The 16,896-nt window shown below is 41.5% G+C and overlaps 1 protein-coding gene across 1 annotated transcript in view; it reads right to left on the bottom strand.

Annotated features, from left to right (window-relative positions):
- Positions 1 to 2,175: 2,175 nt before the first annotated feature.
- LOC148353191 (glypican-6-like) overlaps positions 2,176 to 16,896 on the bottom strand; it is a 195,830-nt gene continuing 181,109 nt past the window's right edge. Inside the window, exons 8-10 of the mRNA XM_088353050.1 lie at positions 10,794 to 10,930; positions 6,610 to 6,785; positions 2,176 to 5,449 (exon numbers count right to left, since the gene is read on the bottom strand). Of these exons, the coding sequence (XP_088209176.1) occupies positions 5,244 to 5,449; positions 6,610 to 6,785; positions 10,794 to 10,930 (519 nt within the window). The 3' untranslated portion in view covers positions 2,176 to 5,243. The remainder of the gene's footprint in view (positions 5,450 to 6,609; positions 6,786 to 10,793; positions 10,931 to 16,896) is intronic.

The raw sequence follows: 16,896 nt of genomic DNA, 5'->3' as shown, positions 1-16,896 counted from the left end.
TGTGTATGTTATTGAATAAATGACAAAAGCTATCAGGGGGACACGTGCAGAAGACCCCTAAGCCGATAAGAGAACTTTTGAGAAGTAAATCATACTTGCTCTGAAGTTTAACATCATACACTTACTTACACATGCACAACTATACTCTCATACAGGCACATCGATACCCATGCACACACATTACTATACACTCTCATAACTGTACATCCTACTATACTCTCATATACACTACAATACTCTCTCACACACATTACTATACTCTCATTTCAACAATACTATACTCTCTCACACATATTACTATATTCTCATACACAAATTACTGTACTCTCTCGCCCGTATTAGTATATTCTCATACACACACTAGAATTCTGTCACACACATACTAATATACTCACTTAAATACACTACTGTACTTTCCCATACATACTACTATACTGAGAGCTAATCCAGTTTAAAGTAGAACTGTTCAGCATATACACACAGATAAGTGTTTATCACCTTGGTTACAAAAAAAAAAAAAAAAAAAAAAAACAACACTGAGAGGTGAGTGGATCATTACACTAGGTGGGAAATAACCCTACAGGACTGTCTCAGAAAATTAGAATATTGTGATAAAGTTCTTTATTTTCTGTAATGCAATTGAAAAAACAAAAATGTCATACATTCTGGATTCATTACACATCAACTGAACTATTTCAAGCCTTTTATTATTTGAATATTGCTGATTTTGGCTTACAGCTGAAAAAAACTCAAAAATCCTATCTCAAAATATTAGAATACTTCCTCAGACCAAGTAAAAAAATAATTTTATAACAGCAAAACTAAATCAAACATTTGAAAATGTCCATTGATGCACTCAGTACTTGGTTGGGAATCCTTTTGCACGGATTACTGCATCAATCCGGCGTGGCATGGAGGCAATCAGCCTGTGGCATTGCTGAGGTGTTATTGATGCCCAGGATGCTTCGATAGCGGCCTTCAGCTCATTTGCATTTGTAGGTCTGGTGTCTTTCATCTTCTTCTTAACTATACCCCACAAATTCTCGATGGGGTTCAGGTCAGGGGAATTAGCAGGCCAATCAAGGACAGTGATGCCATGGTCAGTGCACCAGTTACTGGTGGTTTTGGCACTGTGGGCAGGTGCCAGATCATGCTGGAAAATGAAATCCTCATCTCCATAGAGCTTTTCAGCAGATGGAAGCATGTAGTGCTTTAAAATCTCTTGGTACACAGTTGCATTTACTCTGGACTTGATGAAACACAGTGGACCAACACCAGCAGCTGACATGGCTCCCCAAACCATTGCTGACTGTGGGAACTTCACACTGGATTTCAAGCAACTTGGATTTTGCTCCTCTCCAGCCTTTCTCCAGACTCTGGCGCCTTGACTTCCAAATGAAATGCAAAAAAGAGGACTTTGGACCACTCTGCAACTGTCCAGTGCTTCTTCTCCATAGCCCAAGTCAGACGCTTCTTCCGTTGTCTTGAGTTCAGAAGTGGCTTGACCATGGGAATACGGCTATTGTAGCCCATTTCCCGGACACGTCTGTGAACTGTGGCTTTTGATACCTGGACTCCAGCTTCAGCCCACTGTCTTTGAAGCTCCCCCAAATTCTGGAAGCGGCTCTTCTTCACAATTTTGTTAAGGCTGCGGTCATCTCTCTTGGTTGTGCAGAGTTTCCGGCCACATTTTTCCCTTCCAACAGACTTTTTGTGGATATGCTTTGAAACTGCACTCTGTGAACAGCCTGCTCTTTGAGAAATTTCTTTTTGTGTCTTACCCTCCTGATGGAGGGTATCAATGATGGTCCTCTGGACAGCAGTCAGATCAGCAGTCTTCCCCATACTTGTGATTTAGTTTACTGAACCAAGCTGAGTGTTTTTAAGGCTCAGGAAACCCTCGCAAGGTGTTTCGAGTTAATTAGATGATTCAGGTGATTAGTTGAATAGCCTACTTGTACACTTTTTCATGATATTCTAATATTTTGAGATAGGATTTTTGCGTTTTCTTAAGCTGTAAGCCAAATTCAGCAATATTCAAATAATAAAAGGCTTGAAATAGTTCAGTTGATGTGTAATGAATCCAGAATGTATGACGTTTTTGTTTTTTTAATTGCATTACAGAAAATAAAGAACTTTATCACAATATTCTAATTTTCTGAGACAGTCCTGTATATTACGATAATAGCAATTTTAACGTGTGTGAGAAGAGACAGATGTGTGCGGGTGACAGTATAAAACTGAGTGTGAGAGTCTATAGTTGTGTGTGTATGGGAGTCAAATAGCATGTGTGTAAAAGTATAGTAATATGTGTGTGTGTGTCTGAACGCATAGTATGGCAGTATGTGGAAGAGACTATAGTAGTATGTATATGAGAGTATAATAGTATATGTAAAAGAGTATAGCAGCGTGTATGAGCGAGTATAGTAGTGTTTGTGCAAGGATATGACAGTATCTGAATAAGGGGGTAGTTGTGCTTGTGTGAGAGAATGATTTTATATGCGAGAGCACGTATGATTTACTTCTCAAACAGTCTCTCATACAAACCCCCCCAAAAATCCGCTCTACTGACGAGACGCATTCAGGCCTGTCCACATTCCACTCTCTACGGATTCTCATTTCACAGGTGACTGTGACCAAACAAACTCACGTAATCACACACAACACATACAAACTCATGCACCCCAACATTCAGGCTTTCTCAGAACACATTCAGGAGCCCCTTTTTTCACACTCCCTAATAATCCTTTTACATTGCGGATTTTTGTGCTTAGTGCAGCTATGGAATTGGCACATTTTGGGACGTCGTTTTTGTTTATGTTTATATTTATTATTTATATGGAGTGGCCCCTTGACATATTAGCTAATTTTCTTACGAAAAATTCGAGAAACTAGATTTTTTTGCAAAAAATCTTGTCCCACATACAAGAAAAAAATTATAGACGCAACTACTAGAGGGCCACGTAATTGAAACGGACGGGCATACAAATAAAATATTTGGTCCAGCAAGGGGAAATGGCAAAGGGAAACGGCTTTGCTTCACTAATTTATGGAGAAGGTTATATCCCACAGCAAGAGTTTAACTGCGATGAGACGGTTAAAAAAAAAAAAAACAACAAAAAAAAAACCCACACTGGACATTCATCACCACTGAGAAAAATCTGCTGAGCCAAAAGCCCATGAAAAGTTGGCTAACCTTAGCATTGTGTGCAAATGCTAATGATGAGTACAAAGTAAAGCCCACTGCAGGTGTATCATGCAGAGACCAATGCGCATTTAGGGCTCATAAAGTTAGCCTCTATGATAAGTGCTCTTAATAAACTCTCATTTTATTTCATTGACATTGTCTTATTCATCTTATTACTGTGTTTTTATGTTTAATTACTATTTCAATTCGTACTTATAGCTACAGTATTGTATTTAGGGTTAACTTGGAGGGGTTTTGGGAGGCTGGGAACTGATTACAGTTATCCCTCTTGTTATCACGATTTACTTTTCGCGGTTTCAATACTTAGCGAATTTTTAATTGAATTGCCTTTATTTGTCATTAATATTAATGTGTCAAGCATTGTGTTCTGCAGCAGACAGCAATCATCAAATGCTATCATGGGGGATAGTTGTGTGTGGGTGCGCGGGACTGTGATTGGCCCATGTATCCTGTCAGTCAAACAGCCGGGGCGGGCAGACGCACAATTAAACGTGCCCGCCAGTATTTTAGTAGCTCGTTAAATTGGAAATCATCAATTTTATTGCACTCTGAGGTAACTTACAAGAACGCTAATAAATGGTCATAACCTGCTGGTGTTCGTGAGTTGTCATCGGATACTGAAAACAATAGTGGTACTGCAGATCCGGGTATGGCAATGTATCAAGCCACCCCTGCCGAGCCTGTACCTCACCAATGCCATATACATTACCCATGAAACAAATGACCTGGAGCTACAACTCATGAGGAAACCGCCACATTCTGAACGGTTGTATTTTAATCATCAGTGAGACCTGGCCAATTCGAGATTACCCAATGATAGGGTGCAACTAGACAGCTTCTTTCTAAATTACTTTCTTTACTGAAATGAAAAGCCCTACAATTTCGTTCTAATTCTGTTTAATGACGACAAAGACCATTCATTGAAGTGCAAATATTTGTTTTATGTTTTTATTTGTAGATCTATAGTTTATTTGTTACGGTCACATGCTCTCATTCGGGAAAGACGTCATCTCGAGGTGAGTTTGGTCCACGAGGGCTTTTATGAAGGGGCATCACTACTTTGCTGATTTTGCGGGGGTTCTGGTTTCTATTTAGGAAAAACCAAGGTAATACTGTAATTAGTTTTCAGGTATTTCTGATGGGTAAAACGTTTTCAGATACAAAAATTCTAGATACAAACTCCATTTAGGAACAAATTTGTCTCATATCTACAGGGGCCACTGAACATATTTTTGGAAAGCTGTAAATGCGTTTTAATGAGCAGAACTCCACTAATGGGGCAACTTTCCAGCATTCAGACTCGTATGGACGGAACGCTTTTACTTCTAATGGACATTAACAATTAGCCTTGTGAACAAAAACAGAATGACAATGGAGAGACGCATCAGTACATGCTGTCTCCTCTCAAGACCACTTACCTAAAAATAAATCATATAAGATATTTTTTAGAAAGTTAATTAATCTGTTGGCGAAGTAAACTAAAGCATACAATATCAACATTTTCCCTTTTATACGTGTATACGGAATATTAAGATGTAGAGAAAGTTATAAGATATGATAGACGAACTTCAAAAAAAGGAAGGAGAATGCGTAATTAATATGGATAACATCATTGCAATTAAAATTACAGGTGAAACAGTTTGCCACCTGTCCCTCAATCTTTTGTCTAAAATGTTCCATTCAACTTGACTTTACCATTGTAAGTCATCAATAAGCGCATTATTTAATATGTCCCACATATATTTGTTCCTCAACACAAAAAGTCAAAACAATCATCAAAGTGCGTGCTAAATTCTTCCACATAGAGGCAGACATTACTGCCTGTCAAATACTCTATGTGCAAAGAGGTTGTCTTTTTTGTTTCATTTCGTAGAAAATAGTTTTAATCTCTTAAGCAGAGTTTGTGGCGTCAGCTTCATTGTTGGATGGAGGACCGCTGTTGTTGTCGTTTCGACAGAATCTTTGGGAAAGTGGGAAAACTGATGCTTGACTGACTTTATACTGTTGACTTCACCTGACCTGTTTCCGCCCTGCATTATCTCCAATGTGTTTGGAGCATCAAAGACAAGAGGACCAGTACGGGAAAGAGGGCCCCTGGGGGCCCAAGGGATGAAGAAGCGCTGTCCACCGGACCCCTCCGGTCAGCTTCCACACCTGGAGCTTCGGGAGGGGGCACATCTGCCTCCGTGGGGCAGGCCTCTGTGCAGCCGCTTCCGCTGCCTGAGCCGCTTCCCTCGTCGCCTGCCGTGGTAAAAACAAACATTTTAAATATTAAGGATTGAAAGAAAGATCCATCCATTATCTGCACCGCTTATCCTCACTAGGGTCGCGAGGGTGCTGGAGCCCATCTATCTATCTATCTATCTATCTATCTATCTATCTATCTATCTATCTATCTATCTATCTATCTATCTATCTATCTATCTATCTATCTATCTATCTATCTATCTATCTATCTATCTATCTATCTATCTATCTATCTATCTATCTATCTATCTATCTATCTATCTATCTATCTATCTATCTATCTATCTATCTATCTATCTATCTATCTATCTATCTATCTATCTATCTATCTATCTATCTATCTATCTATCTATCTATCTATCTATCTATCTATCTATCTATCGATCTAACTTGGTCATATCCCTCAAGAGGTGTGACAGACAGCAAGACAAACACATACAATAACAAAGAAAATATAAGAGAACAAAAACAACAAAAAACACACACAAAAATGTTTGGACCATGGCCAACCCAAATGCCCAAACACCCAAACAAGTTAGACACCTCGGCACCTAAGTTGGTCATGCTTTCGTCCCTCCAGATGAAACGGGACACAAGAAAGCGGCAATGTCACTCGAGTCAGGGTGACACAACACACTCTTTTGTTCAACAGCAGGGCCCGACAGCTTTCACTGGTTTACCCCTGCCGCATCATACAGGTGCCCTGTCCATCCCTTACAACGCGCCCAAACATCCCACTATCCTTTTACAACGCCTCTCCACTCATTCCTATCACCAAAAATACTCTAGCTTCCACTAGATTTAGACCTCTTTCCCGCAGTGCACTCATAACACCATCCATCCACGTCAATCGCGGCCTTCCTCTTCGTCTCCTTCCATTGACTTCTGCTCTATAGATCCTCTTCAACATTCGCTCCTCATCCATCCTCTCCATGTTTCCAAACCAACCGAGTACTCTCTTATCCAAACGCTTGCTCAGTTCCATGACTATTCCAGTTCTGACTCTCACAATTTCATTCCTCAATCTATCCAATCTTGTCACTCCTAACATACTTCTCAAACACTTCGTCTCAAAAACATTATTAATCAAATATTTTAGATAATGAGCAGCATTACAGACTACAGCGATGAAACTGTGCGGGCTATAAACTCACTGGAGTCCTGAAAGTAGATATCATTGCCGTTGTAGGCGTTTTTCAGCTTGTTGGTCATCACTCGGAGAGCCATTATCTGCTGACGAATCAGCGTGTCTGGACGGGTGATGTCAACATTGACTTCGGGGTTGTTCAACTGGTTGGTCAGTCCGTCCATGACCACTTCTGGGAAATACCTGTGTGAGGCAATAAAAATCAAGTATTCCTCCAAAAAGAACTAGAATGTGTCAGTCCTTTCAGTGAACATCCCAAAAAAAATGATAAACAAAACAGTGGATGCACCTAAAAGATTTTTTATTTTGAAAACCACAAAACATATTAAGACAATAATCACGTATAATTTAAATGATCTGTTCTTTGATTTTGTCTCAATACGTCCATCCGCTTATCCTCAGTAGGGTCACGGGTTGCTGGAGCCAATCCCCAGCCATCTTGAGGCAGTGGGCAGGGGACACCCTCAACTGGTTGCCAGCCAGTCTCATGTCTCAATACGCTAACAAAAAAAAAAAATCGGCAAATTTATTTGATTATTTGAAGTTTTTTTAAGTACAATATTGCGAGATGTTTCTTCTCGTGAAGTAAAAAATGTCACAGTTGCCATGGCGCCCAATTGGCCCCGCCCATGTTGCGACAGATTGGCTTCCCTTCTATTTAAGCTCAGTGCTCTCCTCACCCTTTGTCAGTCCGGCAACGAACCTCTGCCCCGCAAGACGTGGGTTTTGTCCGGTTCCCTGCCTGTGTTTCCTGTCCCGTATTGTTCCCGTCTATTGTGTCCTGTTTAATATCGATGTCCAGTTTCGTTCCCTTCTAGTTTGTCCCGTTTAATTTCAATATCCAGTTTTGATATCAATCCAGCTCGGTTGCCTAGATGGCAGGGCGCCCGCTCCGAGACTGGAAAGGTCGCTGGTTCAAGCCTCGGCCTAAGACTTACAACATTGGTACTCATTGCCTCCATGCTTGGCGCTCGGCATTAAGGGTTGGGATCGGGGGGTTTGGTCACCTAATGACTCCCAACACAGCAGTTGGGTCTAAAATGGCGGCGCCCTGTTTGGCTGCGGCTGCATCGGCTCGTTACAGTTAACTGTACGGGTCAGGTGTATCGACATTTCATTCTGTGTGCATGGTTACAAAGAATGACAAAGTAAATTCTATTCTATTCTTCTGTTCTATTCTGTCCCTTCCTGTCCGATATCTGTTTGGGCAATTGGTATCGATTTCGTCAGCCTTTGGCTTCCTGTCATTCCACATCAGACTGCTGCCTTAGGTCTTCCGCCCAACAATCGCCGAATCACTGGCGTTTGGGTTAACGTGCATGATTGCCCCATTTCCCGTAAAATAAAAGCTTGTGTGAGAAATGTCACGCTTTTGGGTTCTCCTCCTGTTCCGGTGCATGACAAGAAAAGTATTAAAAACGTCCGTATTATAGATTTCTTTCCCCAACTCTGATTAGAGATATATTAGATAGATAGATAGATAGATAGATAGATACTTTGTTCATCCCCGAAAGGAAATTCACATTTCCAGCAGCATCCCTGAGCTGAGAACAATCGAGAACAATCAAAAATAACACGGGAGCTGCTGGAGTGGCTGCCATTCGTGACGGCGCCGGAAGAAAAGATTCAATTTGAATCATGTACAAACAAACAAACAATTGAATCATGTACAAACAAACAAACAAACAAAATATTCATGTTTCAATAAGTGGAGTGTTAATAAAATGGGGGGAAAATAATTTCTGATACTGATATAACCAGGTAAAACTAATTTTAAGTTACACACAAGGGCAAAACTTTATAGAGTATTGTCTGCTATATATATATATATATATATATATATATATATATATATATATATATATATATATATATATATATATATATATATATATATATATATATATATATATATATATATATATTTATATATATATATATATATATATATATATATATATATATATATATATATATATATATATATATATATATTTATATATTTATATATTTAAGTATTTACTTTTTTATTTTTTACAAGAGAAATATGTTCACAGATAATAGTAAATATTTTGTTTCCTGCAGTCAAGATGAAAAAATATATGAAAGGGTTTATGGTGTGCATATACAAGTTGTAATTGTACAGTGTATATTAATTGTTTAATTTACATTCAAAATCAAACAATGCAACCACTGCTCAATAAAGCATCATTGCTGTTCCACAGTTTGTACAATACATTCAAAGCAGCTATAAGGAATTTGGAACTTGTTTTACTTGCTGCCGTCATCTTCTGGCTCATGTCATCAATGCAGCCTAAGGGCCCGGTCACACAGCCGTTTGCGTCTGAATCACGGCCAGAAATTTCTGCCTGTGAAGCAGACGCTGTTGGACGCTTTGAGATCGCCATACAGACGAGATACAGCAGTGCTTTGCACGCGGTCGGAAACTCACACGCGGTTGGCAGCGCGAAAAAGTTTTGCGCTGCTCAAAACTTTGGGGCTCGGTCACCAAGCCTTTCACGGGCGTATCGAGGCTGAATCACGGCCAGAAATTTCTGCCCGTGACGCAGACGATGTTGAACGCTTTGAGATCGCCATATAGACGAGATACAGCAGTGCTTTACACGCGGTCGGAAATTCACACGCGGTTGGCCGCGCGAAAAAGTTTTGCGCTGCTTAAAACTTTAGACCACGTGTTAACCGCGGGCGGCACACGAGGTAATGACGCGGAAATGACGCGGAACGACGTGCTCTGGCCGCGGCCGGGGGGTGGTTACACATGGGTAGGGCGCGAAATTTCAGCGGGTAATCTTGGGTGGAGCACGGTCATAGCATGTTCTGCGCCTGTATCGCGGTGTTATTACGTGAAATTAGCGTGTTACGCGTGTGACGGTCAAACGCCTTTCTCCGCGTATATACAGCGCGATTTGCCGAGCACACGTCAGTTGTGCTCGAGATGTCAAGGGGGTGAACATGGATCCCCGTCACCGTAGTGACCTCGTCTTAATCCATTTTTATTTCTTGACATTTATTTTCATTTCATAACAAGATAATAAAATAAAAATAAAAAACTATTACAATAATAACATATTGGCTTCTTCGGTGCCATAGCTTGAAATCTTGATCTTCACGGGACTGTATCTTGAGCGGTTATGATTTCTACAGCCCGGTGTTATGCCGAGAAATGCATCCCTGCCGAGATTTGCATCCCCTCGCTACTACAACCACTTTTACCTCGTTTTATCTCACTTTTATATCACTTTTAGGGAATTTAATGGCGAACATATAACCAAAACCACTTCGTCTTGCATTTGTTGGGAATGTAATACAACTTAAACCATTCCGTCTTTGTATTTGTTGTGAATGTAATCGAACGGTAATGCACGCCGTATACAAATCACTTTTGAGCAGGTAACATGTTTATTTTGCCTTTTTCTATTCAAATCGCTCGTATTGAAACTGTTATGCACTCTACCATAAAGCTTATTTCTGCATAATAAGCTTTACGGTAGAGTGCATAACAGTTCTCAAAAGTGATTTATATACGTGTGCATTACCGTTCGATTACGTTCACAACAAAAACAAAGACGGAATGGTTTATGTTGTATTACATTCCCAACAAATGCAAGACGAAGTGGATTTGGTTATATGTTTGCCATTACATTCCCTAAAAAAAAACGCAAAATTTTACCCGCGATAGAGACGCAAACGGCTGTGTGACCAGGCCCTTAGTCAGCTTGTACATAATGGGCATGCAAGTACATGGCTCTCTTAGAGGCACTCAAATTAACTCTTATTTTTTTATCTTTTTGGGGGTTTTGCCCGGCATTTGGACTGTACTTGAAACAGGCCTTTTCTCACTTTCATTATTTTCATGTAAAACTGACAAATGGAAGCATAAAAAAACAAAGTGAGGAGCATGAAGTCCAATTTAACCCACTCTACTTGTAACCACATTCCTCCTAATTAATGTGTTCGGCCCCAAACAGCTTTGCTTGCAAGTAAGATAAAAGCAGATAAGCGGGTTAAAAGATAATAAGGACTTTTTCAACTCCGTCTGGCATTGTTGACACATACTAAATAGAGAACATATTCTACTTTCAACTTTTCAAGGACACCTCAAACGACTAATCCTGGATTTAAAAAGTACTTAAAAGCATTCAAATAACATTAACTATTTTTTTCTTTCACCTTCCTTTGGTGTGACCATTCCAGCACTGATCATCGGTAGCGTTCCCAGAAGTCAGCCTGCTGTCCATGCACATCTCCTCAGGCAGACTGGACCAAAATCTCTTGGACTGCTTAAGTTTCTCTTTTATGTCGACAACCTAAGAAGAGCAGGAGAGAAGAAATATAATTGGGTAACACGTAAAAGCCCCGAGATTGTTTTCTCTGGCCCCTGAGATGATTTTGATTCATTATTGATCTTACGCCAGGAATCATTGTGTAATTGTGATTTTAGCCCATTTTTGCTAAAAGAAGAAATATAGGCTACTGATGGTGCCTGAATAATGCTGTCTCCTTTCATTTTATGATCATGTTATGAGTATTTTTATATCAAGGACATTTGTCTTTTGTCCCTGTTGAACATTAGAATTCAAATTAAAGATTACTGATGGAGTCATAAAGCATGTTTCTGTATTTAGCAGACCATATAAGAATATATGTATTGCTTTTCAGTAGGTTCAGTTAAGTTCACTGGACCAGAGGTCCTCAACTGGTCTGATTTGAGGACACACCATCCCACCATAAGGACAAGCTGCAACTCAAACAAAAAGAAAATATTTCTTCTCAAATCTATCGAATTAAAGGATTATGTATTTTAAAACAAAGATAGTAGAACATATACAATACATAGAACAATAACAAGATGGCGGCGCCCTGTTCGGCTGCGGCTACATCGGCTCGCTACAGTTTTTTACACTTCGGTCATAAAACACAGTCTTCGACTCAGTTTTGACGCCGAACAAAGTCAACTCAAACCGCAGATTAATATATGATCGCAGTTTTTTTGCTGGATATGCGATCATTCAGAAATCAAGCGCTCGGTGCAACGACCGGGAGTGTTTACTTAGCCTTGGACTGCTACGTCAAAAAGACCCAGCGGCCTACAAAGCAGCAAAGAGAGCGGTGTGAACGGGGGAGGAAGCGAGGTTGTCGGGCCGGGCTAACCGCTAGGCTAAAGGCTAAACCCCTCAAAACGCCTCTCCCATTCATTTTCCTCTCCAACGTTCGCTCTCTGGACAATAAACTGGATCATTTACAACTGGAACTAACATCGAACGGCGAGATGACGAAGTGCTGCGCTATAATTCTGACGCAGACATGGTTAAACTTATCTATCCCGGCTGACGCTCAAGGAAACTGTGCGGGTCAGATGTATCGATATTTCGTTCTGTATACACGTGTACACGAATGACAATAAAGTATATCTGAATCTGAATATGATACTATTATTTTTCTTAAAAAACAAAAGGACAGTCAAAACAACTTCAAGTACCTTACATTCTCACATACAAGACTACATCACATATAAGCCGGCCCCCTAAAACTGTTTTAAAATAGCCACATACTAAAAGAAATACGTGCCCAACATATTCATAAAACGTTTACGAAACAATGCTAAATATTCAGTTATGTGTATAATAAAGATTGATATAAGGAGGAAGAAGATGGAACATTTTTAAACCATTTACTGTACCTTTAAAGGTCGCTACTCGTACACCGTTTATTAGTTATTTTCTTTCGACGCTTCACGAATTTTGAATTGAATTGTCTTTTTTTAAATTGATATCAACATATCGTGCATTGTGTTCTGCAGCATACAGCACACCGAAAATCCTGGGCTGTGATAGGCTGGAGAATGCTGTCAGTCAAACAGCAGGGTGGTCGAGCCACAAGTCAATATGTCACCCAAAACACACTCATGGCTACGGCTATGAGTAGTATTTCAACGGTTCAGTACATTAAAAGGTAGTATATGGACTTATTTTTTGTTCCATTAGACATTACAGCGACACTATAGTGGATAATTATAAAACACTGTCCCTTTAAGAAAAGCAGAATGTTTTTATCAACACTGTTTTTGGGGAAAACCCCATTTTGCCCAACCTCACCCGGATCCTAGCTTTAGCAGCCCCCAACTCAATTGAGTTTGAAACCCTTGACTTAAGTAGATTTTATGCCTCCTTTTAAACGTTTTCAACATTTGAGCAGTCCAGGCCTGTAGCGTAAGCTGTTTTTTATTCCTTTGGGCCTTCCCTCCGTTTGACCTAAAAACACCTGGTTTAAACTAGAGGTGGGCGATACTGGCATTTGTGCTAAATACGAGGTAGTATCGATACCGGTCCAATACCATATTCAATAGTTTTTGCTTGGAATTCTAAAGGAGTTTAGCGCTACTATCACTACTGCCGTGTACGTGCCCCCCAGCGCTAAAACAAAGGAGGCAATGGACGTTCTCTACTGAACTGTGAGTGAACGGCAGCATGCTTACACCGAATGCTTTTTTATTGCTCCTGGTGACTTTAACCAGGCCAACATGAAAACAGTTCTCTCGCATTTCCACCAGCATGTCAACTTTGCTACAAGAGGTAGAAACACATTGGACTTGGCCTATACAAATATCAAAGGAGCATACAGAGCAGCTCCCCGTCCCCACCTTGGCTCATCAAATCACCTTTCTGTTATGCTAATTCCTGCATACAAGCCCTTGCCGACCAGAGAAAAACCTACAGTGAAGCAGATGAGGGTGTGGACTGAGGGGGCAATGGAGGCACTACAGGACTGCTTTGATTGCACAGATTGGGACATGTTTAAATCAGCTGCCACTTACAACAACAAAATAAACATAGATGAGTACGCCATGTCTGTGTCAGCCTACATCAGTAAATGCGCAGAGGACGTCAGCAACACCAAAACCATCTGCACCCGTGCCAATCAGAAGCCCTGGATGACTGCTGAGATACGCAAATTGCTAAAGGCACGGAACCTTGCCCTTAAATCTGGTGATGAGGAGGCACTGAGATCTGCGAGGGCCAACCTGAACCGTGCTATCAGACTAGCAAAGCGATCAGACAGTCAAAAAATCCAGGACCTTTTCCTCAGCACAACCAACACTAGGGATATGTGGAAAGGCATTCAGGCCATCACCAGCTACAAGCCAACCACCGCCCCAGTGGGGGACACTAGCATGGACTTCCTGAATGACCTCAACAACTTCTTTGGGAGGTTCAGGGCACAAAATGGCACCCCTGCAGTGAAAGCGGTTCCACATCAGGACGAAAGAGCACTCCTCCTCGACTCAACTGACGTGAGGAAGACCCTTAGAAGGGTCAACACACGGAAGGCTCCAGGCCCTGACAACATTCCAGGGCGGGTCCTTAGGGAGTGCGCCGATCAGCTGGCTTGTGTCCTAACAGACATTTTCAACACCTCGCTAGACCAAGCCACGGTACCATCATGTTTCAAGATTGCCACCATCATCCCAGTGCCAAAGAATCCCCAGATCTCATCATCGAACGACTACCGGCCCGTTCCACTGACTCCCATCATAATGAAGTGCTTTGAGAGACTGGTTAAAGAGCACATCACCTCCAGTTCCCCCTCCTCACTCGACCCCTTTCAGTTTGCCTACTGGACAAACCGCTCCACCGGGGATGCCATCTCCTCTGCTCTTCACCTGAGCCTGATACACCTAGAGGAGAAGAACACCCATGTGCGGATGCTGTTCCTGGACTTCAGTTCAGCATTCAGCACCATCATCCCACAACACCTGGTAGACAAACTGAGACTCCTGGGCTTCAACACCCCCCTGCGGAACTGGCTGCTGGACTTCCTCACTGACAGACCCCAGTCAGTGCAGCTTGGTCAGAACATCTCCGATGTCATCACCCTCAGCACGGGCTCCCCGCAAGGCTGTGTCCTGAGCCCCCTGCTGTTTACCCTGATGACACACGACTGCGTCCCTAGGTCAGCCACAAGTGGTGGGCCTCATCAGGGACGACAACAACCTGGCCTACAGAGAGGATGTGGAGCAGTTGGTGGACTGGTGCAGAGTCAACAGCCTGGTCCTGAATGTTGACAAAACTAAAGAGATCATTATCGACTTCAGGAAAAACCAGCCCAACCATGCCCCACTTCTTATCAACAACAAGGCTGTGGAGGTTGTCAGCAGCACCAAGTTCCTAGGGGTGCACATCACAGACAAACTCACTTGGTCTGTGAACACTGCATCACTGGTGAAGAGGGCACAGCAGCTCCTGTACTTCCTTCGGAGGATGAGGAGAGCCCACCTGCCCCCACCCACCCTTATCACATTCTACAGGGGCACCATAGAGGGCATCCTGACCAGCTGTATCTCTGTGTGGTGTGGAGGCTGCAGTGCCTCCGACTGGGGTAGTGTGAGGAGGGTGATGAGGACAGCAGAGAAAATCATCGGGACTTCTCTCCCCTCCATTCAGGACAGAAGCGCTGCCTATCCCGAGCTAAGAACATCATTAGGGACCCCTCTCACCCCCATCACTCTGCTAGCCTCTGGGAAGAGGTACTGCAGTGTGCAGTGCAGGACCACCAGGTTCTGCAACAGCTTTGTCCCCCTGGCCATTAGACTGTTAAATGGTCAATCACACACACAGTAAGCCTACACAGCTGTTAATCTGTACATCTGTTTGTTTTGTTTTTTTGCACTACTGGCAGTTCTCTTATACCTAGCCATTGTATAATGACTTGTTTACCTGACTGCCCATTTTGCACATCTGGTTAGCTGCTCTTCTTGCACTTTTTGCACTACTGTATAATACTATAAATAGCTATAAATTATTTAGCATATTATCAGTACTTCAATACTCTAACTCAGTACAACATTTATTTATATCTTTACATTCAAGAAAACTGTGCGGGTCAGATGTATCGACATTTTGTTCTGTATACACGTGTACAACAATGACAATAAAGTATATCTGAATCTGAATTTTAATCTGAATCTAAAGAGATAAAACCAGTGATCAGACACTAAGTCATCGACAATTTTATAAGGTTGCATAAAGATGAAAGCAATTTCTGATGTGTATAAATGTTTGATGGCATGTAGTGGGCATTTATCACTCTATATTAAAAGAGAATAGGAAAATGAGTTCGATCTAAAATATTAGAAGACGAGTGAAAGAATATCGGTAGAACCCAGTGCATATCTACTACAGTGGGACCTCGCTACTTCGCGGTTCCACGTTCGCGGGTTCAGAACTTCGCGGGTCCACCCAAAAAATATATAATAAAATAAAATAATTTAATTTGTTTGTTTTGGTCCTGACAAATATATCAGAAAAAATATGAGAGAAAAAAGATGAGTACCTTTTACAAATTCTACTGCTCGCATAAAGGTATTAGCAAGATTATGGTACAAACAAGAGCTCCCCACCTTGGAGCAGTGGATGTGCACTGTGGAGGAAATATTAGTAATGTAGCGGACGACATACCGAATAAGAATACAGGAAACCCAAATGATGGACAAAATGGAAAAATTAATAAACAACAGGAAAACTAAGACCACCACTTCAGAACAATGAATAATGACTTGGGCATGGTTGATATTCCCCGATACTGCAACGATTTTCTTTTCTTTTCAAACTTTGTTGTTTTTTTTGTTGTACAATACAAATGAAGTTACATAAAATGGTAAGACAGCATAGATCTTAAGACAATAGAAGTTATTCAATATAAGCACCCGCTCAGTATTGATAATATCAATATTTGTATCGATCCATCCATCGTTAGTTTAAACAATTCAAACATGATATCAGTGACGCCAACGCCCGCCTCACTTTCTCACTTTATTCCACGCTTTCTAACTTGAGCATGATAAACCCCCCAAACTTTCATCAGGTGCATAAAATGTGACATATTTCGGCAAAGCCGAGGACAGAGACTGATAAAGGCGGGATGGCCCCATTCTCCTTTTTTGGGGGGAAGGGGGGGTGCTTTTGCAGGTTAGGTCGTGAAATTGCTGCAAACTTGAGCAGAACATGAAAGGTGGCGCAGCGAGATGCTGTGGGCCTCCGCGGCGCTTTTGATGTGTTAATCCTGTCACAGCGACACCGAAGAACCTCAGCCGCTCTGATGCTGCCCGCAGGGTCACGCAAGACGCACTCCGCCAATGATGGAGCGATGCAGAAATGAAAAAATTATCCTCACGTCACCTATCTTCTGCGGGGCCCGTGAAAACATGCAGGAAAGTTGCGTATGAGTAATGTAAATATGCCAACAGTGTGCCAACAAGGCCTCGACTTTGGTCATG

Source organism: Urocampus carinirostris, chromosome 14 (assembly GCF_059441175.1).
Source record: "Urocampus carinirostris isolate Australia breed hairy pipefish chromosome 14, RoL_Ucar_1.0, whole genome shotgun sequence".
In the NCBI taxonomy this organism is placed as follows: Eukaryota; Metazoa; Chordata; class Actinopteri; order Syngnathiformes; family Syngnathidae; genus Urocampus; species Urocampus carinirostris.
Note: the sequence above shows the minus strand (reverse complement) of the source record. Positions and strands in the feature narration are given on the sequence as shown.